Source organism: Triturus cristatus, chromosome 5_1, assembly GCF_964204655.1.
Source record: "Triturus cristatus chromosome 5_1, aTriCri1.1, whole genome shotgun sequence".
Classification (NCBI taxonomy): Eukaryota; Metazoa; Chordata; class Amphibia; order Caudata; family Salamandridae; genus Triturus; species Triturus cristatus.
Window position 1 is genome coordinate 261534404 of NC_140587.1, and position 27270 is coordinate 261561673.

A 27270-nucleotide genomic window follows, 5' to 3' on the forward strand; every position below is an offset into this window, starting at 1 on the left:
CTCTCGCTCACACTCCCACACAAAGACACACACTAACCTTTTCCTCTGTGCCTCACCTATCTGTTGTGTCTTGCTCCTCTTTCCTGGTCTCTCTGCTGCTCCCGTATCCTCTCTTAACTTTTCTTTTTTCTGTCCTCTCTGCTGTATTTTCCCTCACCCTGACATGCCCGGAGTCATTGAGGCATCTTTTCACGGGCTCTCTCAGCCAGCAACAACAAATTATGTTGCAAGTTTGTTCTTTTGATTTTAAAGGCAAAATCAGCTCAGCCCCTGTGAGCCAGGTCACAAAAGGTATCTTTTGTTTTATGTGCAGTTCCGCTTTATTGCTGAATTTATTTCTGGAAGTCACTTGTTAAGGTTAGCTGAAGGTTAAACATAATTTTACAAAAAGCTCATGAGAGCCCTGTTTTAACACTTCGCGATCTCTTATGATAGGGATTGCGAAGGCAGTGCTAGCTGTCACAAGGGGCATGCCAGTGGTCACAGGTGCGACCCCTGGCGATCCCTTAATGCAGTCGCAGCCTGCATGGGTGTGGCCGCGGGGGGTCGGGTGGGGAAGGGGTGGCGCAGGGGGGAGGTCTAATTTAAAATAAAAAAGTACCTTCTCCAGACCGGTCCCGCGTCGTCGGTCTTGCGTCGTCCTCGGCAACAGGAAGCAGGTGCCTGCCTCCCCTCCCCTAAGCCAATCACAATGCTGCAACGCTGCAACACTGGTTTGGTTGGCCCCAGTCAGTGCCCACAACAGTGGGCGAGCCACTCCTCTCCTGCCCTAGAGCAGGCCCAACCCACCCGCCCACCCCCAACCAAACCCTTCTGCTTTCTCGCAGTGCAAGAAGCTGATACAAAAATGGTATTTATAATACCATTTAATGTATCTGCTTCTCACACTGCGTGAAAGCAGTGGGGTGACGCTCCTCCACGCACATAATGGGGCCGCCCCTGACTAAATGACGTCCATGAAAATAGTCTTCCTTGTTTGGTAATGGCTTGCCACCTGAACCTCCTGCAAAGTGAGACTATCATACTAGCAAGATGGCTCACTGACTTAATGCTCTCTATGGGTCAGGATTTAATTTCAGGAAAGGCCACCTCCGCCTTCCATCCCTTTGAGGCCATAATGTGGATTCAAGCACTTAAAATGGCAGAACGAAAAGCAGTGTGAACATTTCTTTAGAAACAAGTTATTTTTACCATTAGAACCTGTATAAATAAAATGCCAAAAACTCATATATTCCTCTACGTCTCCTATTGAATGTCGCCTTCCAGTCCTCAATTGATCCCCTAATGCTAGTAAGGAGATATATATATATATATATATATATATATATATATATATATATATAAATTCACTTAAAAAACCATAGGTTTCACACATGTTATAGTTAGCTGGACATTTCACTCGTAAAAAACCAATGAAATTCCCCCGTTATAGTTAGTGCAGGCAACTATAACTCACGCGACCGCAATCCTCTGCTGATGACGTCAGATATTACATCACTGTATTTAGACACTTATTTACCCATGTCTTCTTCCATTAATCTTTAGCTATACATATATTACAAATATTTTTTTTTCATAAAGACACATATGTCATCAGTGATATAATATCTGACATCAGCAGAGGATTGCGGTCGCGTGAGTTATAGTTGCCTGCACTAACTATAACGGGGGAATTTCATTGTTTTTTTACGAGTGAAATGTCCAGCTAACTATAACATGTGTGAAACCTATGGTTTTTTAAGTGAATTTGCAAGGTTTTTTAAATTCGTAACTATAACGTATAACATGTGTGAAACCTATGGTTTTTTCAGTGAATTTGTACGGTTTTTGAAATGCTAAGCTATGTATTTAATAAATTTTTTTTTTCAGGTTTTTCACCGTGCGCGCACCGTGCGCGCGCTGTGGGAGCTCGGTGCGCTTCACGCACCGAGCACCCATGGTTCGCAGTGCGTGCCATGCGCGCGCGGTGCGCGCACCTCGCAATTTAAAAAAATATATATATTGTTTTTTTCTCCCTTGGGGGTCCTTCTGTGACCGCCTGACCAAGGCTAGGGGGTCAGGAACTGTCCACTCTGCCCCCTTTTCAAGTTCTCCACCTTTTTTCTTCACCCCCTCAGACTGCGAGAGACAAAATGGCGGCCGACACTTCCTGGTTTCGACCGATTCGAATGTTTACCGACATCTAACAACCAATCAGAATTGCGCTCGCGCACGGCAGGGTGCGCGCACGGTGCGCGCATATGGATATGGTTTAAATGCTATTTTCTCAGGAAATACTGAACAGATTTACACGAGACCTGCAAAAGGCACTTCCTTGACCTTATGGCTACCTCTCTGCCAAATTTCACGTAATTCTGTTCAGCCGTTCGGGCTGTAGCTGCGACTAAAGGTCCTAAGGAAAAATGCATGGGGAAAACGTGTTTTGGGACCCCACCTTTTTCTCGGTCCCCGCTTGACAAATCACCCCGAGACTTTCAGGGTAGGAGCTGAACGGAGCGCCCCATTTGTTTTGAACATTTCGCAAGGATTCGTCAACCGGCGCCAAAGTTATTCAAAATAGAATTTTGAGATTTCCTATGGAAACTAGGTTGTAACTATAACTATCTACTGGCGACCGCCAGTAGATAATATATATATATATATATATATATATATATATATATATATATATATATATATATACTTATGGTGATTGGAATTATTTCTTTCCCGCCCCACCACGTCCCGGTAATTGGTAAGAGACTCTTAATCAGCTTTCAGAAATGTGATGCCACCTACTATTAGGATCATGCCAGAGGCGGTCAACTATAGCGCTTCTTCAATTGATTCTTCCTTCATAGGGCATCATTCAGAGTTGCATAGTCCTGGGGCTGTGACAGAATTCCTAATGATTGTTCTGCTTACCATCACCGCCTGCTAAAATTGTCCCAGTTCTGTGAAAATACAAGTATTACCACGTGGAATGTGGAAATATCATATGGAATCTATTTTTCCAGTCGAAAGGGTACTTGGTATTCTATACTACATGTGTTTTTACCATATGCATTTAGCTCAGCAGGTGGTAAATGTGTGCATGGGCCTGTGGATGGAGTGTGGGTGAAGGAAGAGAGTGGAGGAGTGGGGGAGGGAAAGGGAACCTTTTTTCTCTGTTAGAAAAAAATGCAGACTGTAGCTAGGCTGCTGCTGCATATGCCCTTACTCAAATGGCAAACTCTAGATTCATCCATATCTGTATTCATGCTGTATCTCATGCCATGAGGAAGTTGCATTCTCAAAGCATTGATGCTCTGCGTTGCCAGACACATAGTTCATCAGAGATAAGGCCCTATGCCACAAAAGAGCGAGAGTTGCAAAGCCTCACTATCTTCATAACTGATGGTTGTGTGCCTTCCGTCTCGCCGCAATGTTATCCTCCTGTCATCAGACTGTAGTTCTGGTTATTCCTGACTTATTATTTTCTTTGCAGATATATTCGTCCTGATTGCCTCTGTGCCCGTGGTGGCTGTTGGAAAAAATCAAAGCAACGTTTTAGCGACATCGCTGCGAAGTTTACGTTTTCTCCAGATTTTGAGGATGCTTCGCATGGATCGACGAGGAGGAACATGGAAGCTTTTGGGATCAGCAATTTGTGCACACAGCAAAGTAAGCACCTCATGGGTAATGCTTTCCTTCAGGGATTACTACATTTATTGGAAAATGGGATACTTTCCTAAACAGACACAGTAGGGGCATTTGTATGTGATGGTAACACAATTAATTGTTTTGATTAATTATACGAATGTGTGTTGTGGTACCATGAGTGAAGTATGAGTGAACCTGCCCACGTCACATTGGAATAAATATCACTTTCCTTTTATTGTCTATCAATCACCTGACATCATCATTAATATATATATTCTATACACATTTGAATGTATTGCAAAGTGTCAATGCAAATAAAATGGTTATTTTCCTTTACCCTTATTATTCTTTTGTAATACCTTTTCATCTCCTTACATTTTAATGTCTTTCCTTTGCCACTCTTTCAATAATACAGCATCATTTCCCGTGCTTGCGAGGCCTTACAATTCATTTTGGCATCTACACAGAATATTCAAATATCATATTTCCTAGAAACTGTGATTATCTTCATTTGCATTGGTAGATCTGCTAACCCTCTGCACGTTTATGATATAAAATATCACACAAGTGTATTGAAAATGTGAAAAAGAGGAAAAATAGAGATTATGGAATAAGCTCGAGAAATGTTTCCCACAGTAAAGTCCAGAAAGCAATATGGAAACTGATTATTTGTACAAAAATCGAGTTTGCTTTACATAGAATGAGGAGATTGACATCAACATTTGTGTAGTTATTAAATATTTTATAATCAGACTCTCAAAAGACCCTGACAATACACACCCACCTCATTTCAGATGGTGGACATATATGGTGCTTTCTCTTACGGCAGGGTTGAACCAATCAGAAACCATATTACGCATCCCACTTATCATTAAGATGGCTGGACTCATCACAGGGGCCCAAACCCTCACCTGCATGCTTGGATGCGAGGAGTAATAGGATTAACTCTACTATAAAGTAAACTCAGGTTTAATTCCTTCACCCTGGGTCCATGCTCAACCTCATGTTGTGAGTACAATGACAGATACACCAGCCCTAAGCTCATCACACACATTAGTTCCTCGTGTAAATGTTGAGAAGTGCCTTGAAACCTCAAATAGATGGCAGCTGCCACATTATTAGCAAAATCAATCGCCCCACCTGCCCATTTACAATGTTCCAGTAATCAGCAGGATTATTGAAACCTAGCTTGTCAGCAGCTAGGTTACCAAACTTACATCATTACATATTACGAGCTAGTTACAAATGGACCTAAAATAAAGAGCAATGCCTTTTACCATCTACTAATAAAGTGATCCTAGAAGGTGGAAGGAGTCATGTTGGTCATATTTGCTTCTCCAAGCCAGTTGCAAGAGGAGTCAGGGTTCTACAATGGCTGACAATGTCTTGATAGAGACTTTGGTCCAAGGCTCAGCACTCTCTCCTCTCTCTTCCATTGTTTGTTTAACCCCTTACCACCCGAGCAATAAAATACTAGGGCCTGCCCCGTGGCAAATGGTTATATTGCCTGATGTATATATGTATGCATATACTTTCCAGACACTTTTGACTTTTGCTTATTCTGAAAATTCCCAGTACTATGCTGGTGAAGTCTTTAATGTTATACATTTCCATGTGTTTGCCTGTTTCCTCTAAAGCTACACATGGGGATTGTCAGCGGAGTGGCAAATCTACAGGTGAAGGTTTGAGAGAAAAAATTACATTCACACAATTTGTCTGCCTTTGTTCAAATAAAACATTTTTCCTATGAGAAGAAACTACTTTCCCATCACAAAGGAATGTGCCTGTGAAACTTTGCCACACTGATTACAGCAGTGACTGTTACTTTATTAAATATTAGTTTACAGGTGCAGTAGGTGCGCACAAGTAATTGCAAAGATTGGAGAACATTTACAATGTTATGACTTTATGGGTACATTGCCACCCTATAAGAATGCACATTTGCCCACCCCTTGCTCACAATGATAACCATGGATAAATCTGCACATCCTGTGTATTCTCTACAGCTGTGAGGGCAAACTCTGTATGGGAATATCACAGGTCCAATTCTCTGAAACAGGAGCTGGGATTTCCAAGCACAGGGTCCCTGTAAATTATACTCCAGTGCGAAAAATATTGTGTGTAGAGCTCTGTTTCTAGGTTTGTTCACAGGTTTGTGCTACATAACTGAATCTAGTATAGGGTCATACTCATTCTTTCCACCTGGATATAAATATGGCTCCATATTTGAATATCAATGTCCGGGCTTATCGTACAAGGGCTACTTTTCTGACACACGTAGCTAATGCATGTCACTGGACTCAGAATTTCTAATGTATTGTATTGCTAGGCTGCTTGCAATGACTGCAAATGAGAGCAGTATGTGTAAATTGCTATTGCTCACATCACCCAACTGCATACTAGTAATATTGAAAGGCTGCATCAACGCGGTGGAGGGAGCAGTGGTCTAGGACAGCGTCCTAGCACCATTTAGAGCCAAAGAAAGATGCCCGAGTACTAGGAAATCACTAAGGACAAGTTTTTCCCACTGATAACTTGCTCAATAAATGTAATGTGTGCTGTTGTTAGGAGCCAGTTCATTGGCTCATGTGACCCACATGCTCTGCGCATGTAAGCAGCACAGCCTGTGAAAAATAAAACAGAATAACATAACATATTATCCTGATCACTAGGAGGGAGACTTGTGCCTTTTGTCTGTGTAACCGAAGTGGCTGACTAATTGCATTCTCTTTTACCTATTTTCTCAATCTATTTTTTCCTAGGAACTCATCACTGCCTGGTACATCGGGTTCTTGACACTCATCCTCTCCTCCTTTCTTGTGTACCTTGTCGAGAAAGATGTACCTGAAACAAACGCGCAAGGTGTAGTGGAGCCTGAAGATTTTGAAACCTATGCTGATGCACTTTGGTGGGGGCTGGTAAGTTGTTGCTTTTTTTATTTGATCAATGGATGCCCTTGATGTGGGAAGTTTACTCAACAGTCTTGCAGCATAATCAGTCACACTTGCTAAACAGGTTTGTCTGCAACATTTGGTAGAGTTTACTTTGGGAACAAATTCTGGCCCTTGCCCTGAAATGAATTGCATTAATTTAGACCTTGATCTAAAGTCAACAATCTAAAATTAACGAAGAATTTTAAATTTTAAAACAGAATACAAATTGCCTTACATCATTAAAAAGACATTTAAAAGTGTTATAAATGATTTAAAAAGATTGTAACATAGAAATTCATTTGTAGGACACATTACTAAATTAATCAATTTATCACTTTTTGTTATGTTGCATTTAAAATTCTAAGGATGAATATAATGCATCCTTGCTTGAACAACAACAGCATCAGGAAAAAACAATAAATGCATGCTTTAAGTCACACACTCAACCATAGCAGAGATCACATATACCTCCCACCTTACACAAATTTAACCAATGCTTTTTATATGAGTTCAAAGGGAGAATAGCCAAATAGAGCTTTTGATATTTCACGTGTTGTACTGTGATCTAGAGACATGGATAGATATTGTTCAGGCTGTTTAAATACTACAATATCGGGAATACACATATACAGTTTTAAGCTCCTACAGTAAAAGCTATCATTAAGATAACTTGAGCTTAAATTGAGCAGGAGACCATAACTGCAAGTACTGAATTTTAGATTCTAATTGTGATAAAACAAACCCAGGATTAGTATCAAAAGTAAAACCCCTTGTACGCACACACAATGTTTCTTGATTCAACAAGTCTCTTAAAGGGCCATTTGGTTCATGAAGAAAAATATTTTCCCACCTAAGAATGCTTTCCATTGCTATACAAGCTGTTTTAAGCACAAAACCTGCACAAGAGTTGCTTGGCTTATAGTTGATAATTTTCAGAGGAACTTCCCTTCGTACAAATTCAAGGAAGATCATTTGTCAATGGCAAAGTAATCCAACACATATGACAATATGAGTGGAATGGTGACATTAAAAAATGTCAGTAAATTCTTTAAATTACACTCGCCTGAGGAGTTATAAATTCCATTCAGTGCTCCAATGTGAGCAAGGGCCTTGTTTCCGATAAGAGAAAGGTGTAGCTTATTAGCAAGAGATTGTGTGAAGACTTTGTCCAAGTAGGTCTATGCTTTCACTGTTTTCCAAATGGATTCCATTTAAATTTTAATGAAAAGGACGGTGTTGTTTTCTCCCTCTGAAGGGCATCACTTCAGTTTTAGCAGTTCAAATTTTCAAGAAATTAATTATCTTTCACAAGTACATCTAGTGCAGTCGGATTATGTTCGAGACCAATTGGAGTGTGAAAAAAAATATTTATGTCATCTGCTTACATCAGGACATATTAGTCATCAGTAACAAGACTTGAAGGAAAAATTCTTGATGTTTGCAAACTGGGCTGGCAAATCATACAAATAAAATGAGAACAATAAAGTAGCCAAAACACAGCCCTGTTCCAGGCCAGTCCATTTAGAAAATGTTGAGAGTTAGGCCTTTGTTCCCGCCCATCAAAAAGTGACAATCACTTTTTTTTTTCTCAATTTGTTTTTTATTGAGCAGAGCATTAAATACATGATATACATACAAAATTATTCTTGAAACCATTAATACAATAACTTCTTCATTTCATGAAAAAATTTAAAAGAATATGACCGTAGCAGCTAATAGCATCAACAATGATTTCATAAAAATGACGGTGTGCAAAGACCTGCAATAAAGTGTGAAATAATAAAAAAGTGCTAATGCTTCTAGAGTGCAATGACAGAAAAAAGTGCTAGTGCTACTAAAGTGCAACAGCAAAAAGTGCTAGTGCTCCTAAACACGATAACTGCTACGGTTTTATCATCAATATCGAGTGTTAATTTCCCTCCTTAAGTTTTTCTAAATTGCTAAAAAACTTCCAATTCTTTTCAAATTTTTTTGTAGCTCCCACCCGTTTTGCATATACTTCTTCAAAATTCCGTGTCCTTTTCCTTTTACTAAACCATTTTAAATGAGAGGGAACATCACTAGATTTCCAGTTCTGCAGAATTAAAGAACGGGCTACAGTACAAGAGATAAATAAGAAAACTTATTCAGCCTTAGTTAGCATAGTTCTATATAATCCGAACAGACCGGCCTCGGCCTCAGTCTGAACTCTCTTCCCTATTGCCAACTCTATGTCGGCAAAAATTGCTTCCCAAAAGGGCACTAACCGTGGGCAAGTAAAGAAAATATGGTGCCACCGACCCGCTCCATTGGCCTGACAGCGAAAACATTTGTTTTCAACCTCTGGATATCTTTTTTCCAAAGCTGCCCGGGTCATGTAGGAGAGCCATCATGATAAAAATGCCATCCTTTTGAAATTGGCCGCGCGCAGGAATTTACTTCCTAAATGGGATATGGCTTCCCAATCATTACAAGGAAAGATTCATTGTGTCTCACGACCTATTTTAGCCAAATGGGTCTCTATCAGAGGTACTTTTCCCTGACGATGTAACAATCGGTACCAGTTCCCTAAGCCCTTGACTTTAGCCCCATAGAGTGCTACCACAAGTTCATTTGGAACATCAAAAATGCCATTAATATTTTTTTAAAAATTAACAATTTGCAAATATTCAAAAAAGGCGGGTCTCCTAAGATTCTCGGCTCTTGCCATTACCTCTTCCCAGGTGATCTCCCTATTCTGAATGCCGAAATGTCTTAGCTCCCGTAGCCCGCAATCTTCCCAATTGGTTAAATGACTTTCTCGAAATTGGAGGCCGAGCCTAGTACATTCTCTCAATGTCAGATATTGCAGACACGAGGAGCCCGTTTTTTTAAAAAAAAGACTGAAGTCTAAAAGAATATTCTTTTAAAGTCTTATATCTAGTTTTTTTTGGAAGTTTGGAGGTTTTTAAAAACACTTGAATTTGAGAATTAATTTCTTGTAACATTTTATCCAGAAAGAAGCTATCTCGATTGCATTTAGATCCTATCAAGCCCGCCACTATATCCATAATATGTTCTTAAATGAGGCAAAGCTAAACCCCCTTGTGTGGTAGGTAATTGCACCACAGTCAACTTCACCCTAGATATTTTCTTTCCCCAAACAAATCCTCTAAGCAATGTTTAAATTTCTTTAAAAAAAGACAAGTTTACTTTTATAGGGACATTGCTAAAAAGAAATATAAGCTGCGGGAGTATAGACATTTTAATTAATGAAACTCTACCGATTAATGATAGAGGGAGTAGAAGCCACTGATCCAGAAGTTTCTTGATTTTATCTTTCATTCTTATATAATTCAGTTTATACAACTGTTGGTATTGACTGGATACGTATATCCCAAGATATCTAATTGGATCTTGTATAATGGCTTGAGCCCTCAAACATAGTGGAAGAAGATTAAAATCTGTATTGAGGGCAAGAACTTCGGTTTTATTCGAATTTATTTTGTAACCACCGATTAATTCGAAGTCCCTAAATTCCCTCAATACTGTTTCCATATTATCTTTGTCGGGCATCAAATATAAAATTATATCATCTGCAAAGAGTTTCAACTTTACCATACCGGGAATGGGGGATTGGATAGCAGCATTATTTCTAATTTTAATTACCAATGACTCTATAAAAAAAGTAAAAAGCAATGGCGAGAGCGGACAACCCTGTCTTGTCTCCCGGTTTATTTTTATATTTCCTGCTCGTTTCGAATTTATTATCTGCTCAAACGGTTCTGGATTTAGGGCCGCTACCTATAAGAATTGCCAATTACCACTGAGTGATCATTACCCACAAGTACTCGAAATTGATAGCCCATTTTTAGCATGCCAACATGATGGTTTACAGATACAGGCAGCCCCAGATGTGTTGATGGGGAGACAAAATGGGTATTCTCTCAAGTGGAGTAAGGTGGTCCCGAATGAATTCTTAGCTAAACTAGTTAATATCTGCTTGGATAGCTTTAGAGTTTGTTTAGATGAAAATTCAAAGAGCGAAAACATAATTGAACATTTTAATATCATAGCAGCTACAATTAAAGAGAGTCTGAGGGTGGTTTTTAGAAATAGGACAAAAAATGCCAGAGGATGGTTTGATAAGGCGTGTACCAGAGCCTTGACTGAGCTCAAACATGCTATCCATTTGGAACCACGAAACCCCATTCAAATAAGAGATTTGAGGAATCGCTACAATCTTGCATTAAAAGAAAGAAAGGAAAACATAAAGAGGATGGCCTGGGAAAAATTATGCGATGCCTCACAGGCTAAAGATACAACAGCATTTTGGGGGGTGGTAAATGCGCCCCTCCTTTTTGATAACACTAAGGCACGTATAGAAATTGCAATCAATGAGGAGGACTGGGTCGCACATTTTTCAACCCTCTATATGTGTCTAGAATCGTCTTCACACGAGGTTTTTGCACCTTTGTGTGAGAAAGAGCTGGAGGCACAAAAAGTACCAGTCCCATCACTGGAGATTCCACGGGAGAAATGGGGGTTATCTGAAAAACTAGTGGTAACATTGCCCGAGGTTCTATTGAGCTTAAAAGATACAAAGGGTAGAAAGGCATCGGGCCCAGATGGGATCCCAGCTGATCTGTATAAAGCTAACAGTGAGATCTGGGGTCCCATTCTGGTACAGCTTTTTAACGCAGCACTGGCGAAGGGCCTGAGTCGGTCATGGTTTACATCAATCATTGTCCCCATTTTTAAAAAGGGAGACAGACAAAACTGTGCCTGCTATAGGCCAATATCCCTACTTGATTCGTCAATAAAAATCCTGGGCAGAGTAATTTTAGTTAAATTACAAAACTGGGCGGAGGATAACGGGATAATAAGTGACCTCCAGTTTGGTTTTCAAAGAGGCATAGGAACTATAGAGCAATGTTTAAACTTATTTTTTCTGCAACAGAAGTATACATCGATAAAGAAGGAGCGACTATATCTTGTCTTTGTCGATCTTACTTCGGCTTTTGATTGCGTGTCCCACAATAAATTATGGAAAGTGATGCAAAGGATGGGCGTGGATGATTCAATCCTCTCCTTTCTGAGGGAGCTGTATTCTGGGGCTACAGCAACTGTTCGTTATGGAAAAGGGGGGGAATGTAGTAAATCTTTTGGGATAGGGCGCGGAGTACGCCAAGGATGTGTCCTGGCGCCCTTCCTGTTCTTGATTTATATAAATGGGCTGGAAGATCATCTCCTGCAGGAGTGCGGGGACATGCCAGTTGCTGGCAATAGGCGTATTCCCGCACTACTGTATGCGGACGATGCCGTTTTAATGGCAAGAACACCAAATGCCCTACAAAATCTAATAACATCCTTTAACAAATTCATGTACAGTTTGGATTTAAAAATTAACTGCAGCAAAACTTTTACCATGAACTGTGGAACACGAACTAAGAAAAGGATGAAAACCATCTCAATAAATAATGTTAGTCTAGAAAACACTCCTGCATTTTCTTATCTAGGCATCTTATTTCATGAGACTGGCACGTGGACAAATGCGATTAGGGCAAGAACTCTTTTGTTCTCAAAGACTATAATGGCCCTAAAGAGTTTCATACAGAAAATGGGAAAGAAGCCTCTTAGAGAAATTTTAACTATTTATAATGCAACGTGTATATCAGTGGCCATCTATGGAGCAGGACTCTGGGGGTATGCCAACATAGATGCTATCCAAATAAATGAAAATAAGTTTATGCGGTACTTGCTGTCCGTGCCCGATAGTATTGCAACCCTAAATTGCCATGAGGAGTTAGGGCAGCCATATATCTCAGATATAATAAAAACTCAGCCTATTTTATTATGGCACAGGGTCTGGACTGTTAATGAATGTGTGGTAAATCGAGCCATAATCCAGGATGTGTTACAACTGGAAAATGTAAATGTTTTCAAATGGTTAAACTATGTGAAGACTTTTCTGACAGAGATAGATTGTGAACAATACTTTGAGGATCCACTGTCAATGGTACATATCTCTAGAAAATTATTGAAAAAATCCTGCATGGAACATCTCAGGGAAAAAAGACTGTGTGAGGAAAGAAAGAAAAAGACTGTGTGTTCCCACCAGCTGATATTAAGTGGTGTAAATTTACAACCATATTTATGTCTCTCTATGGCAACCCACGATAGATTTCGCCTTACACGTTTTAGATTTAATATAGTTTTTAGATTATTAACTTTCCCACAAATGAATTCTTGGTCAAAAGAACTCTGCCTATGTCCATGTGATGAATTATCCTTGCAATCTGATATCCATGTGTTATTTTTCTGCAGATTTTATACCTTGCCTCGCAAAAAATGTATTGTCCCAATTCTTAAAGAGTTGAAATTAAATAGATGCCGCCCAGCGTTTTTAGAATTGCAAAGAATGGACACTGTATTTATTGTTGCCTCGCTGGCAGAATTTTTTAAAAATGTTTTTAAACTACGTAAATCAATGGACTGTTAATTGGTTGAATTGTCCATATGGAAATCGTTTGCACTTCTCCCCTGTAACAATAACTATATATTGTATTATTTTTAACTGTATTTGTGTTTTTGTTGCTTTTATGGTTATTTTCTTTTAACCGAATAAAGTATTTTGAATTGAATTGAATTGATAGAGGGAGTAGAAGCCACTGATCCAGAAGTTTCTTGATTTTATCTTTCATTCTTATATAATTCAGTTTATACAACTGTTGGTATTGACTGGATACGTATATCCCAAGATATCTAATTGGATCTTGTATAATGGCTTGAGCCCTCAAACATAGTGGAAGAAGATTAAAATCTGTATTGAGGGCAAGAACTTCGGTTTTATTCGAATTTATTTTGTAACCACCGATTAATTCGAAGTCCCTAAATTCCCTCAATACTGTTTCCATATTATCTTTGTCGGGCATCAAATATAAAATTATATCATCTGCAAAGAGTTTCAACTTTACCATACCGGGAATGGGGGATTGGATAGCAGCATTATTTCTGATTTTAATTACCAATGACTCTATAAAAAAAGTAAACAGCAATGGCGAGAGCGTACAACCCTGTCTTGTCTCCCGGTTTATTTTTATATTTCCTGCTCGTTTCGAATTTATTGATACAAGGGCTGAAGTCCCTTGTTAAATATTACATAGGATGTTAATAACCAGAGGGGGAAAGCCAAATTGACCGAGGGCAAAAAACAGAGTTCTCCAATTTACTAGGTCAAATGCTTTCTCCGCATCAACCATTACTATACATGCCGGAATAAAATTAGTATTAAAATAGTCCAAGGCATGTGTAAAAAACTTGGTATTAGCTGCCATAGATCTACCTGCTATAAAACCAGTCTGGTCTCTATGAATTTTTTCTTGGGCAGCAAATAAAAATCGCTTGGCCCATACTTTCTTTAAAATCTTGTAATCCGAATTCAAAAGACTAATGGGCCTATAAGAATGAACATCCAGAGGATTTTTATCTTTTTTCACAAAGGACACTATTATCGCCTCTTTAAAAAGTGCAGGAACCAAACCACCATTTTTAATATAATTGAATAGTTTTTTCAAAGGTGCAATTAGTATCTTTGAAAAAGTTTTATAAAATTCGATGGGGAAACCATCCTGTCCACATGCTTTTGCCCCAGCTGTTGCTTTAATAGATGCCAATATCTCAACGGATTCTATTTCAGATCCTAATTGACTGATTTGGTTTTCTCAAAGTTTGGGAAAACTAACATTAGAAAAATAATCCTGGCTCAGCTCTTCCTCCACCGAATATTCTGTTGAGTAGAGTTGGTGGAAATGTTCTAAACAAATCTGTGGAATCAAATCCCCATTGACAACTTCAAGACCAGTCTGGGGGTCCAGCACCTTAGATATTGTGGCTGCTTCTTGCTTTTTCCTTTTTGAATTAGCCAGAATTTTGCCTACTAACTGACTATCTTCATAAACTTTTTGTTGATACATTTTAGAACTGCAAATCTCTTCCAATATATAAAAATCCCTCAGAGCTGATCTTGCTAGTTCAAGTTGATTGAGGGGTTGCTGGAGCTGAAGAGCATATTCTGTTTCAACTGCAGTTTGTAGCTCAACTATTTTGAGCCTCTGGGCAGTCGTGTAGGTGATTATTTGCACGCGAGCTGCCACCTTGAACCCACCCCACACAGAAAACGGTTCCGCGGTATTTTCATTAATCTTAAAAAATTTGGAGATCCATTCTCTAAACCTTTTCACCCAATCCTGATCTTGGAGGAGGAGATAGTCCAGCTGCCACCTGGGCCATTCTGTACTCTCACCTTCAAACCTGAGTTCGAGTTATGCATGATCCGAGAAGGGATTACACCCGATGTCTGTATGAAAAATCTGAAGGGATCTAGATATAAAAAAAAAGTCAATTTGAGATGCAGTTTTAAAACGATGCAAATAGCAGATAAACAAATTTGTTATCAGGATTTCTTTTTTGCCAAGGATCTATTAGTTGATTTTCTAGCTTGATGGCCTCCACCATTCTTTGGTGTTTGGTTTTAATCGTTTTTGAAAATTTTTATTTGAAGTGTCCTTTGTTAAATCCTGTATATAATTGAAATCACCTCCTACAATAAACTGTCCAGGGGCTCCCCTCATAAGCTCAATAATTTTGGCCAGACTGGAGGTATTGTCTGCAACCGGGCAATAGTAATTTATAAAATTCAAAATCCTCCCATTAATTTTGTTGCCACCCATATCCATCTCCCCTGTGGGTCCCTATGAACTTGGAAAGATTCCCAGGGCAGTTTTCTAGAAAAGTAGATGGCTACTCCTTTCTGAGCAAGACCAGCAGATGCATAAACAGCATTAGAAAAAATCATAGGTAAAAATAATTTATGGAGATTAGTTTTCAAATTTGTCTCCTGAAGAAACAAAACTTGGGGGTTGAAAGATACCAGCCATTTTATGAGAGTGCCATACTTTCTTTTATTTAAGATTCTGTTGGTGTTAACCGAAAGGATCTTACATTTATTGGTTTCTATTAAAGTTTTTAATTCTAGAATGAACCCCAAGTTCACTCAATAACTAGTTTCTAGATTGTTTACTATCTGTACTTTCAGCTCCTGCTCTTTTTCCTGCAATAAACCCTTTCCCCACCCCTCCCTTTCCACCCCAAAAAATGACCCACCCATCGGAATGTGGAAAACCCCCCACTAGCCACGCTAGCCACATTTTGCCCACCCTTTTTGATCTTCTGGGTGTCATGGAATTACAAAATAGTCAGAAATTAACATGTTGAATAGAGTACCTTAGCACCCATGAGCAGGGAAGACCCATATTTCTATTTAGATAAAGCAGATCCTGGTATTAGGTCGTTCCTTTAGACTCGAGATCCATGTGAGATCTCTTTTAATAGTGCCTGAGCTTCTCCCAAATCTGAGAACATAAAAAACTTCCCTTTAACTGAAACTCTTAATTTCGACTGTTGAGCAATTGATGCTTGGGCACCGTGAGCTTTAAACAAATGGAGAATCTTAACAAATGATTTTCTTCTGCGCGCAGCAGCGGCAGTCATGTCAGAAAATATACGGCGCTTGGTAGTCTCATTTACTAAAAACTGCCTCTGCTGGATCGCGCTAGTCAAGATTCTTTCCTTGATGCGAAAGTGTGCAAAATTCAATAAGATTGTTCTTGGTATCGTGGAATTGGGGAATAGTTGTGCTGGGACTCGATGTGCTCTTGTAATAGTGAGATCGCCCTCAAACTCAGGAAGAACTTTCTGTTTTATAAATGAGTTGACCCATTGGAGGGTTTGGGAGCTTTCAATACCTTCGGGAACCCCAACAATCAGAAGGTTAGATCTCCGCGAATGGTTTTCAAGCTCCTCCAATTTATTCTCCAGGTAGCTTTTATTTTTAGCCGCCACTTTTACCTCGCCGATAACCATATTCATTTGGTCCTCCAACACAGAAATTCTGGCTTCCGCCTCCTGGAATTTGATGGGAAAACATGTCATCGCTTCTTCTATTTTCCCCAGCCGTTGATGCAAAGAGGCTATTTCCAGTTGCTGCGTTTTTTTCATTTCACAGACCTCTTCCAATATTACATTGAGCATATCTCTAATATCTAACTGATAGACACCCATCGTCTCCATATTTTGGCTTTGCAACTCCGCGGTACCACGACTAGTGCTTCCAGCCTTAGGATCTACCTGAACCAATACAACCTCTGGCAATACTTGCCCTTGAGATCCTGGTTGAATTTGGGGTTGCGACTGGAGTTTTATTTGGGGTGACATCAAGTTCAATGAGGTATCAATCATTGTTTTTCTGACTTCGTCTGTTACTGCTTATACCTGGGGTGAATTTAACCTAGACATGGTCATTTCCACTGAGCTCAAGGATGTTGAAAGTGTTGGGAGCGCCACCGAGTCTTGTGCTTGAATTTGACCTTGAAGTAGCATCGGGACTTCTGAATGATCGGATACGCGATTATATTGAGATGTTGTCTGCTCTATGGGTGCCAGGTCTGATAATAATACTGAAGAGACCGATCCCGGCTCCATTCCCGACCCCAACACTGAGCCTTTTTTTGCAATCATGCTTGGGCTTGAGGAGGAAGGTTGTGAGGTGGCTTTTTTTATGAACAGTGGAAATTCCTTTGCTTATTTTAAGCCTTTCTTTAGGCCATCTAATGCCGAATTACCCTGTGGAGACTTGGTCGATGTAACAGCAGATTCTATCAGTTCCGGTGTGCCATTTGCCAGGTCAATCACTGATTCCTCCTGTTGCAGAGGGGCGGAGGGGGGCAGCTCCTCCTCCGAACTCTCAAGGGTGCTATCTATTCCAGGGGAGTTGGAATGGTAATTAGAATTGTTTTCCTTATTGGCCCAACGTGCGGCTTCTTTTGCTTAGCTAGGCGTGTTTTTGCTTTGGGGGGGGCACAGAATCTGATTTAGTGGCAACATTAACATTCTTCAGAGGTTTACCCATTTTATCTCCTTCTTTGTTCGCTATGTATCTATATATCTTTTTTTGGGGGGGGGGATTTTATCTCCTTTTTATTTGTGCCTCTTTTGTGTCCTTTTTTTTTTTTCCTCTCCCTCAAGCTTTATTGCACCACTTAGTCCCGGATATCTCCCCTAATCCACTGTACCTGGATTAATTCTTCTTCCGATGGACACTTCGTCCTGTTTCTGTCCTAGTTCTAGCAGTCTGGCGGTCCACACCGCCTCCGTCTTTCTCCAGCCCCGAACAACACTCAGGCTGCCTCCTGAGGAGCAGGCCGTCGGAACACCAGCGAGCGCCGGGGAAGACAAGCTGCTATCGATGTGCCCGGCAGAGTCTCGGCACAGAGCCGCACCAACTGGGCGTGCAAAGTCCTCTTCACCTGCTCGAAATCAAACGGACGCCTCCGGCTCGCTTCCTCCACCAAGGACGTCCAGCACTCAACAACCTCAAGTTCAGCACTCCTCCCAGCCTGTGCAGAGGAAGGGCGAATCCCTGACTCGCCTCATGTGTTGCCGCAAACCATAGAGAGCTTCATTCAGCAAACAGCCGACGAAAAACTTCCGAGCATCATCTGCATCACCGGCACGCCGAAAACGCCAGCCAGGTACGAGTCGCCATTACTATGGGTGGGGCAGTGGGTCACCTGTGGCTACTTGGAGGCGTGGTTCTCCGTAGCCATTCACCATGAGCAAATTGAAAGGTAGTCCTAGCTTAACTCGTTTTTTTTCCAAAGAGTTGGCCTGTCCACCCTGTCAAATGCTGTTAAAAAATGTATGGAAACAGAATACAGAATTTGGGATTTTAGCAATACAACCTTAACTAGCAGAGATTGCACAGTTGCAATATTATTGGTTATTGAGTGTTTAGCTCTAAAACCCGCTTGCACACAGGAAATCAATCCTTTTGCAGAAGTCCAATCTTCAAGATGTTCTAGGATGCTCCGAACAAAGATCTTTCCTATTGCATCAAGTAAAGCGATCTGGAGATAATTCCCAGGAATAGATCAAGAACCTTTTTGTATAGTGGAACCACTATACTTCCAGACCAATAATACAGGATTTGACCTGTTTTATAACAGTATGTGAACAAAGGTGCTAAGAGCTTGCCCCAGACTCTTGAGAGGCCTCTTTCAAGGTTTTAACTGGGATCTGTTGGGGGCACATAGCTGCAGATGATCTTGCTCTTCTTATATATATAGATAGCAATCTACTTGTCTGTTGAGGGTTTTTAGCTCCATCCCGCTTTCTGTTTGGTCCAGCTGGGGAATTAAAGACATCTCAATTGCTTTAGAGTTGATGTTTTCTGAGTAGAGATGAGAGATGTATTTGGACCATTCTGAGGATGAAACTGAGACCATGGTGGGAGCTTGTTTATTTCCACTATATTTCGCTATTAGCTCCAATAAAACTTATGCATTTCCATAAGAGTTGCTTGCCAATGATCAAACCAGTTTTGATCATCTATTTTCTGTTTGAATACAACACAAATGTATCTCTATTTTCCATAGTAATTCGATTTCCCTCTCCCTGGTAGCTGTATTTTGAATAAATTGTTGCCACACAAGTTTTTACTACTAGAAAGTTCCTTATCCGCCGGATCCTTTGCCATGATTGCCCTCTTTTTAAGCGGCTTGATAGCGCTCGGTATATTTTGGACTAATTCTGATATTTTTTCCTCGTGTTAATGAATTGGGTTTTCATTTTTGTCAGCACTCGGGTCCCAGAAGGAGACAATTATCTTGTTCTGCATGAGTTCCACTACAACCGATCTTGTTTTGAGCAGAAAGCTAAGACTAAAAAAACCTAATTAAACGAGAATCCGTAGGGAGTTTGATCATACTTTGTAATATGCCTGCCATCAGAATCAACTTATATCGAAAAAGACTTGACAGCTCCCTTATAAATTATGCTGTCAGGGTAGTTGATTTTAGTGGGTCCATGGTTTTTGGCAGAAGCAGTCTGAAGGCTAGGTTCCCTTATGAGCATTTTTAAATGCCTAATACAGGCAAAGTCATGGCCATTTTTGTGCAATTTTTCACAATACTTCATAATGATGGATGGTATCAAACTGGACCAGAGTTCTGCCCTTATGATGGACTGATCATCTTTTTCTGGAAAGGAAACCAGTTTAATTTTTGCTAGAGACAGAGAGCTTAATTGAGTTTACCTGTGGAGTAGCCGTGGTATCCTCTGTCTCTTTAGTGGGCTGTTTTCCTCTGGAAATAAATCCGGGATTTCAGTGCTTGATGAGAGATTTAGGGGTGTGCGAAGATTTATTACTATGTTCATTTGATCAGGGTTAGAGGCTGCTACCAAGCTACATTCAAAGGGGGGATTTCCTCAGATCTCTGATACGAAAGTATACATTTTGGGGCTTCTGGATTTAACTCTGCTGGAAATTCTTCTGAAGAAACAGGGGGAAATTCAGGCTGTAAGTGCACTCCTTATATTTCGCTGAAGGGGAATATTATTTGAATTTATTCCATTATTTGCAAGGGTTATGCTCCTTAATAACTGGGGTTCATATTTTATGCAATTATAAATTTTCTAGGTGATTCTACGCTTGACTTTTTTCTGTTCACCACCTTTTCTGATTTTAACAGATCATGCCACTCTCCGGGAAGAGTATTTGCACTCAATGGACCTACTTGTACTTCTATTTCTGTCTTCTCTAATAAGTTCACTGTCACATTTGTTAAACATTGGAAATGGGGTAGAGAAGATGTGTTTAACTCCAGATTATGCTCTTAGAAATCTTCGGGGAATAATTTACGTAAGGAATAGATTGTACCCTCATCCTTTTTAGGCTTATGATATACTCTTTCTTTCCCTGTTTGTGTTGCCCTTGTCTTTATTTGGTGATTATGCTCCGACCTAATTTTAACATCCTCTGTCAAACATTTAGATTTTTCTGTTTGCTTATTAATTTTCGCAGGTGACAGCGACACGCCAACATGAATAATGAGCAATTTTAATATTGCTATTTGTATTCCAAGATTGTGACCTGAATTAAAAAATAATCAAAATGGATTCAAGTATTCTTTGGAGGGTTTGCAAGGCTTCAAACAACTGAACGTACTCTCCCAGAGGGTTATACGTAAAGTTGAGCAGAAAATCAGCTAAACAGGATAGGTCTTCACTGTACACTAGCCCATCACTCAAGGTGCTGTTAAAAAGTTAGTGTTCATTTAGTAGCTATATCACTATGTATACAGTTATGTGGGCTTACGTGAATATTAGGCAATGTGAAATCCAAGACAAGTGTCTCTGGTGGTTTATCCTCAATGGTCCTGGGATGGAGAGACAAACTCACAGATTGTGGACACAAATACTATGCAAAAAGGAAAAAACTGATCATGCAAGCACTATTTCACGATCAGAGCTGCCACCCACATGCTAAATGGTGGGCCTGGTCCTTTTTGTAGGGTTATTTCCACACCTTTTACCTTCTTCCTATTTTTTCTGACCTGTTTTTGCTGGTTTTAGTGCTCTGGACACTTTACCACTGCTGACCAGTGCTAAAGTGCAAGTGTTCCCTGTGTAAATTGTATTAGTTATCGGTTCATCCATGATTGGCATATTGATTTATTAGTCAGGTCCCTAGTAAAGTGCACCAGGTGTTCACAGGGCCTGTGTAGGAAGGTAGAATCTGACTGCATGATTACCCCCACTTTTGTTTCCTGATGTTTTGCTGGTTTTTGACTTAGTCTGACTGGGATTCTGCTAATCAGGACCCCAGTATATCTGCTTTCTCCCTAAATTGGTTGTTCATGTACTTTAGGTATACCCCAGATTGGATTCTGGGGTACCCTTATAAGTCCCTGGTATATGGTATACTATGTACCCAGGGCATAGGTACCCCAGAGGCCTCTCAGGTTCACTATATCTTCTCCATATCACTGCACATATAAATCAGTCACCCCTATGGCAAGCCTTTTCAATACTGAAGACAGGGTGCTAGGTTTTATGTGAGAGGGTGCTCCTGCATGAGCAGAGCCCCTCTGCAGCCTTCAGAACCTATATTCCGGGGTTGTTTGTGATGTAGCCAACCATATAAACTTAAGTGCATTATAACCACGCTGTAAATGCTAACTTTAAAACGGCTGCATGGAAACATGTCGTGTTTGGTGTTAAACACCTTGGAATCATACCTCCACACCAGTAACTGGTGTGGGAGGTATGATTCCACCCTCCCAGAGGGAGAAATCTGACAACACCGGTACACCCGGTACCAGCTTTCTTGACCCTGGCATCACAAAGTGGATGCTGCCAGCCACAAACACGAGTCTGCCCTCCTGCTGCTGGACGAAACTCCAGCAGGGGAAGGCTGGACAATAGGTTTCCTGCCCCAGGGAGGTGTGACCACCTCCCAGACAGGCTTTAGTGTATTGGGGCTGGGTGGGTGCACTCTGAGAGTGCTTTGATGTCTGCACTGGGGGCACATTTAGTCCAGCTCAAACCAGTTGCAGGAGCCATTTGCTCCTGCTCTGGTGCGAAACTGGACAAAGGACATGGGTGTAGCCACCCCTCTGTCCTGACCCTCCCATAGGTGGGTCCCCAGAGTTTGTCCCACCCCTTCCTTGGGTATAAAGTAGGAACCCCTGACTACAGGACTTTAGATTTACCTGGACGAAACTCTGCTACAGAAACAAAGTACTTCGACTATCTGCACTACGCTGGATGACTGAAGAATCTCCCTTGGAGTAAAGGAGTTACTCCCCTGCAAGGCAGGCACCTTAAACACATCTGACCGGTTTGCATCTCCCGAGCTCCTGAGGACTCCGGAGATTTCTGCAACACAGGAGGTGGGTTCCCAAGTGTCCCCGAGGTCGACTAGTGCTCTCAGCAATCCTGAGACCCACAACCCTCGTGGGGACCGTGCAACCCGTACCCCTGGGCACCGTGTCCATTTGCAGCAACATATGCTTTTTGGCGATCCCTGAGGCTGTGCTTTGGGCTACTTGTAGTCCTGACCCTGAGCAGTATTTCCCCTGAAGATTTCCGGCCTACACTCCACGAGTGTTCCGTGGGCTGGTATTTTGTGATTCAGCTCGAGGTCCCTTCGCGATCCCTGGTCCGTTGGCCTGTGGGTCCCTGTGAAGGCAACTTTAAATTTCAGTGGGCTTTCCTGGTTGCTCCAGACATGCCCTGACTCTCCATAGCTTGGAGAATCCCCAGGACCTTGCTGGTCCTCACCGACATCTTTCCTCTGCTCGCGTGGGTTGCAGTTACCAAGGCTTGTTGGTGTTCAATCGGGACACTGACCCCCAGCACTCTACATCCTTCATGGGACAGCTCACCTGTGGACTTTGGTTGTCGTCGACGTCTCCTGGTCCCCGTGGCTGCAGAGTCAAGCTTCACCTCTTCCCACCTGAAACACCCAACATCGGTAGGCATTCGTCAATCGTACTCCTGGTCACTGTGAAGTGACCCAGACTCTGTCCCCTCTGCTTTCAGGTTCTTCTCAGGTCCGATCCAGGCTTGGATCACACCGGACACTTCTCATCTTCCCGGCAGCAGCACTTCTTCGCATCACGCCATTGAAATCAACGAGCGTTTCCGACACCACTTGACCCGTATGCACCCGGCTCTCCTGGGATAGGTAACACGGGTACCTCAGTACTCTCAAGGGTGCTGGCCTTAGAAACTTCTGTGTTCCAAAGGGTTTGCTTGAAGTCCTCTCCTAAGTGTCGTTAATCTTTAAAATTCCAACTGCGACTTTCCCATAGAGTTGTACGGAGATCGCGTTTGTGTTCTCACACTGCACCCGTACTCCGTGGGTCCCCTGTGTTTGGGTGGTTCATTGGGGTCCCAGCGATTCTACGTGCTCTAGGCCCTGTGTCTAGTCAAGTCGTGGTTGTTATACCACTTTCTTAATATATGGTTTGGTCTCCCCCTGGAGCCCACTGTGTATTGCGCTATTTACTGTTGTTCTAGTGCTTTAATATTGTGTGCCTTGTTCTCTAATCTCATCAAGAGGTTAGTAGAGATTGTTTAGTAATAAATACATATATTTTATATATTCCTTGTGTGGTTCTCCTTTCATTTGGTCGTTCAGGAGGTTATAATCTGGTAAACCAAGCTGCTTTACATTCCTTCAAGACTTAGCCTGAAGGCTGCTCTCCATAGCTACCACTAGGATAGTTTTCAATAAAGGTTGTCTTAAACCTAATCATCAATAAGGGTCGTTTGGACTGGTGCAAGGTGCTCACTATAACTAGTGGACAGCATATACCAGGCCAACTTCTCACAGCCTGTAAATCAAATGCTACTAGTGGGCCTGCATCACTGATTGTGTCACTCACATGAGTTGCCCTGCAAACATGTCTCAGACCTGCCACTAAAGTGTCTTGTGCGCAGTTTTGAACTGCCATTTTGACCTGGCAAGTGCACCCACTTGCCAGGCCCAAACCTTCCCTTTTACTACATGTATGTCACCACTAAAGTAGGCCCAAGGGAGCTCTATTGGCAGGGTGCAGTGTATTTAAAAGGTAGGACATGTGCTGTTGTGTTTTACATGTCCTAATAGTGAAATACTGCTAATTCTGTCTATCACTATTGCGAGGACTATCTCTCCCACTGGGTAACATAGAGATTGCCTTGAGATATCTTTTAAGTTTAAATTCCCACTGGGAGAAGATAGAGATTTGGGGTTTAGGGTCTCTGAACTTACAATTTAAAAATACATCTTTTGGTTTAGTTGGCTTTTAAATTGCATATTGGAAAATGACACTTTCAGAAAGGGGACATGGTCTTGCTTACCCATTCTGTGCCTGTCTGTAGAATCCATGTCTGGGTTAGGATGACATTTGGGTTCTAGTGCATTCACTCTAGACAGTCACACAAAGGGAGTTGTGGCGTGCCTTGCATATCCTGATGGACCATCACCAGGCTAATGGGCTTTCCTGAGCTAGAGTGGTGGGAGGAGTTGTCTCTGACACCTGAATAGGGCTAAGCCTGTCCTCACACAAAGCTTTCCCCACCCCTCTGTAGTGTGGCTGGAGCCAGGTTAGAGAAAGGCAGGGTCTTGTGCACTACAAAGCCTTTCCTTTGAAGTTTGCCTACTTTTGACCTACTGCCTGCTGCCCTCCTGTCTGTGTGAGAAGGACTCGCAAACCTGAGCTGAGCCGACGCATCACCTCTGCTGCATGGACTAGACCCGTCACAAAGACCCGCGTCGCATCGCAGGTCTTTGGAACTGCTGCATCTGCCCGACTGCGTGACACATCCTCGGCGCAGGCCCTCGCATCCGTCTTCAATGGCAGCTCTGACAATGATGACGGCGTCTGCTTAGCAGCCTCGCAGATCCTTGGAACCGATGCATCACCCTGACTTCGCACAGCATCCTGGACGCCGATCTTCACATCACAAGCCCCATCGACCAGATCCGCGATGACAACCGAGCAGGACCTCGCACCGCAGCCTTGCTGCATCTCTGAACTGACTCATCTTTTTCGTTGATCGACGCATCTTCGGCGAGGATCCTCGCAAGGCCCTGCAAACCTGGTTTGAAGGTACTGTGTTCAGCGAGCCTAACTGGGTCCTTGTAGCCAACTTGCGCTTCATCAGGGTCGGCCTAAACTTGTGACTTTGTCCCACTCCGGCGTGATCATAGATCCACAGATGACACTTTTAGCCTTTTGGTGCTATTTGTACTAAAATATTTTAAAGTGAATATCTCCGGTTCTACTGATTGAATGTTTGTTGTTATGTTCTTGTTTTATTTATTACATTTTACTAAATTTTTCTAACTTGGTGTGGGATCCTTTTTTTGCGGTGTTTTCACTGTGTTATCATTTGAAGTGTTGCACAAATACTTTACACATTCCCCCTAAGTTAAGTCTGACTGCTCTGTGCCTACCTACCAGGAGGTTGAGCACAGGTTAATTTGGGATTGGCTTGTACCTTACTGGGGTTGGATTGTGTCTTACCCTGACAAGGATTGTAGTTTCTGATTGACCACAGCTCACACCCTAGTCTACCAACAACCCACAGTCTTATAAAGTAAAAATAAGAAATTTAAATTCAAGCATGTAATAACTATTATGTGACGTTGATTGATTATTTTATGCTAGTGTACAATTTTGATTAACATCAGTGGAGCCCTTGTGATTATTTTGAGACTAATTGGTTAACAGTGCCATGAACATTAAAATGTTTATGGCACTGTTCACCATTGTTGAACAATAATTAGTCTAAAAATATTCACAAGGGCTCCAATTTATATAGTGAATTTCTAAAAATAAACCAATTTTCATCACTCCATTACATACAATTTCAAAGTATAGGATTAATACCTGCAACAGGTGACTGATAGTGAAGTGTTATCAGTGACGATTGTGCCCTTTTTGCTGTGGTGAAGCTCCTGAATTTATTTGGGCACCCTACTAGTATTCTCTTGTGCAGATAGATAATCAGTCTATGGGCATATTGGCTCTTGGACGCAACGCTGTAATTGTGTTTTATTTGTCCATCTTTGTCAGAATTCTGAAGGGGGTGTTTAGCGAAGTTCAACATGTTCGTGGTCTTGGAGTCGCTGGAAAAAGCACAGTCTCTCTCTTGGACTATTCCACAGTCAGCTCTCAAGAAAAGGCCATAACAATGTTATTTCTAAGAGCGCTTTAATGTCAACACTTTGCATTGCCAAACATTGGAGGAATGTAAATGGTAGAATTGCATTATCAACCTAAAAATGTTTTTGGCAAGTTTGATCGTATCCAAGGATGTCAGGATAAGCTGTATGAAGTGCTTAGAAATTTAAGCATGGTATTTGTCTAATATTGTAATTTCTGAAATTTTACTAATATATTAAAAAAACGATGATGCCTAATGGAAAGCATACATGATTCTGGAGACTACCCTTAGTATGTGGTGTTCAGCATAAGGAGAAAGATGAGCAAAGAATGATTTTTAGTGTCAGTGTCTTGACCTGCATTTTGCCCCAGTGTTCCCATTTGCTCTTGATATGACTGTGACAATCTTCTCTCCACAGATTACTCTGGCTACAATTGGCTACGGTGACAAAACCCCCAAGACGTGGGAAGGACGCTTGATAGCTGCTACCTTTTCTCTCGTGGGAGTGTCCTTTTTTGCCTTACCTGCTGTAAGTAAATCCAGTGTTGTAGCTTTCAGTACATTTGCGTAGCCGATCGCGACAGTATGGAGTTCCCATTGCTTTACTTTCCAATAAAGCATTGTTTTTCACAAAGACCTACACTTGATGGAATTGACAGCTGCAAAGCTAAGTGCAGTCAATGTTGCTTCATGTATTACTGAAGGTCTCAAGGAAGGGAGTGAGCTTCCCAGTTCTGTAAAGTTGGACCATCCAGAGTGTTATGTTCTGTGTGTCTCTTGGGACCTCTATGGAGCTTCACTGTGTCCCCCCTCTGGGTGTTGTGGGATGACGTAAGGATGACAGGTGTCATGCGTGTGAGAAGTTGGCCTGGTATATGCTGTTCACTAGTTAAAGTGACCACCTTGTACCATGCCAAGCAACCCTTATGGTGTGGTTGTAAGTCAACCTTTTCGGACTAGCTGCCCTAGTGGTAGCGTAGGCTAAGCAGTCTTTGAGGCTAAACTCGTTAAAGCGTGTTAAGCAGGCTGTTTTACCAAATGTAACCCCCCTTTATACCAATGAAAGGACACCACAGAGATATATATTGAAAATATATATGTATTTATTTCTCAAAGTATCCCCTAGACTCTTTATGAGCACGGGAGCACAAATCGTTAAACAAGACAATGTAATAATATTCAGAAGTTGCACTTTATA

The 27270-nt window shown here is 41.4% G+C and overlaps 1 protein-coding gene across 1 annotated transcript in view; it reads left to right on the plus strand.

The window, feature by feature from the left end:
* Positions 1–27270, plus strand: part of KCNQ3 (potassium voltage-gated channel subfamily Q member 3) — a 732470-nt gene that overhangs the window by 522175 nt on the left and 183025 nt on the right. Inside the window, exons 4-6 of the mRNA XM_085604907.1 lie at positions 3467–3642; positions 6384–6539; positions 26491–26601. Of these exons, the coding sequence (XP_085461033.1) occupies positions 3467–3642; positions 6384–6539; positions 26491–26601 (443 nt within the window). The remainder of the gene's footprint in view (positions 1–3466; positions 3643–6383; positions 6540–26490; positions 26602–27270) is intronic.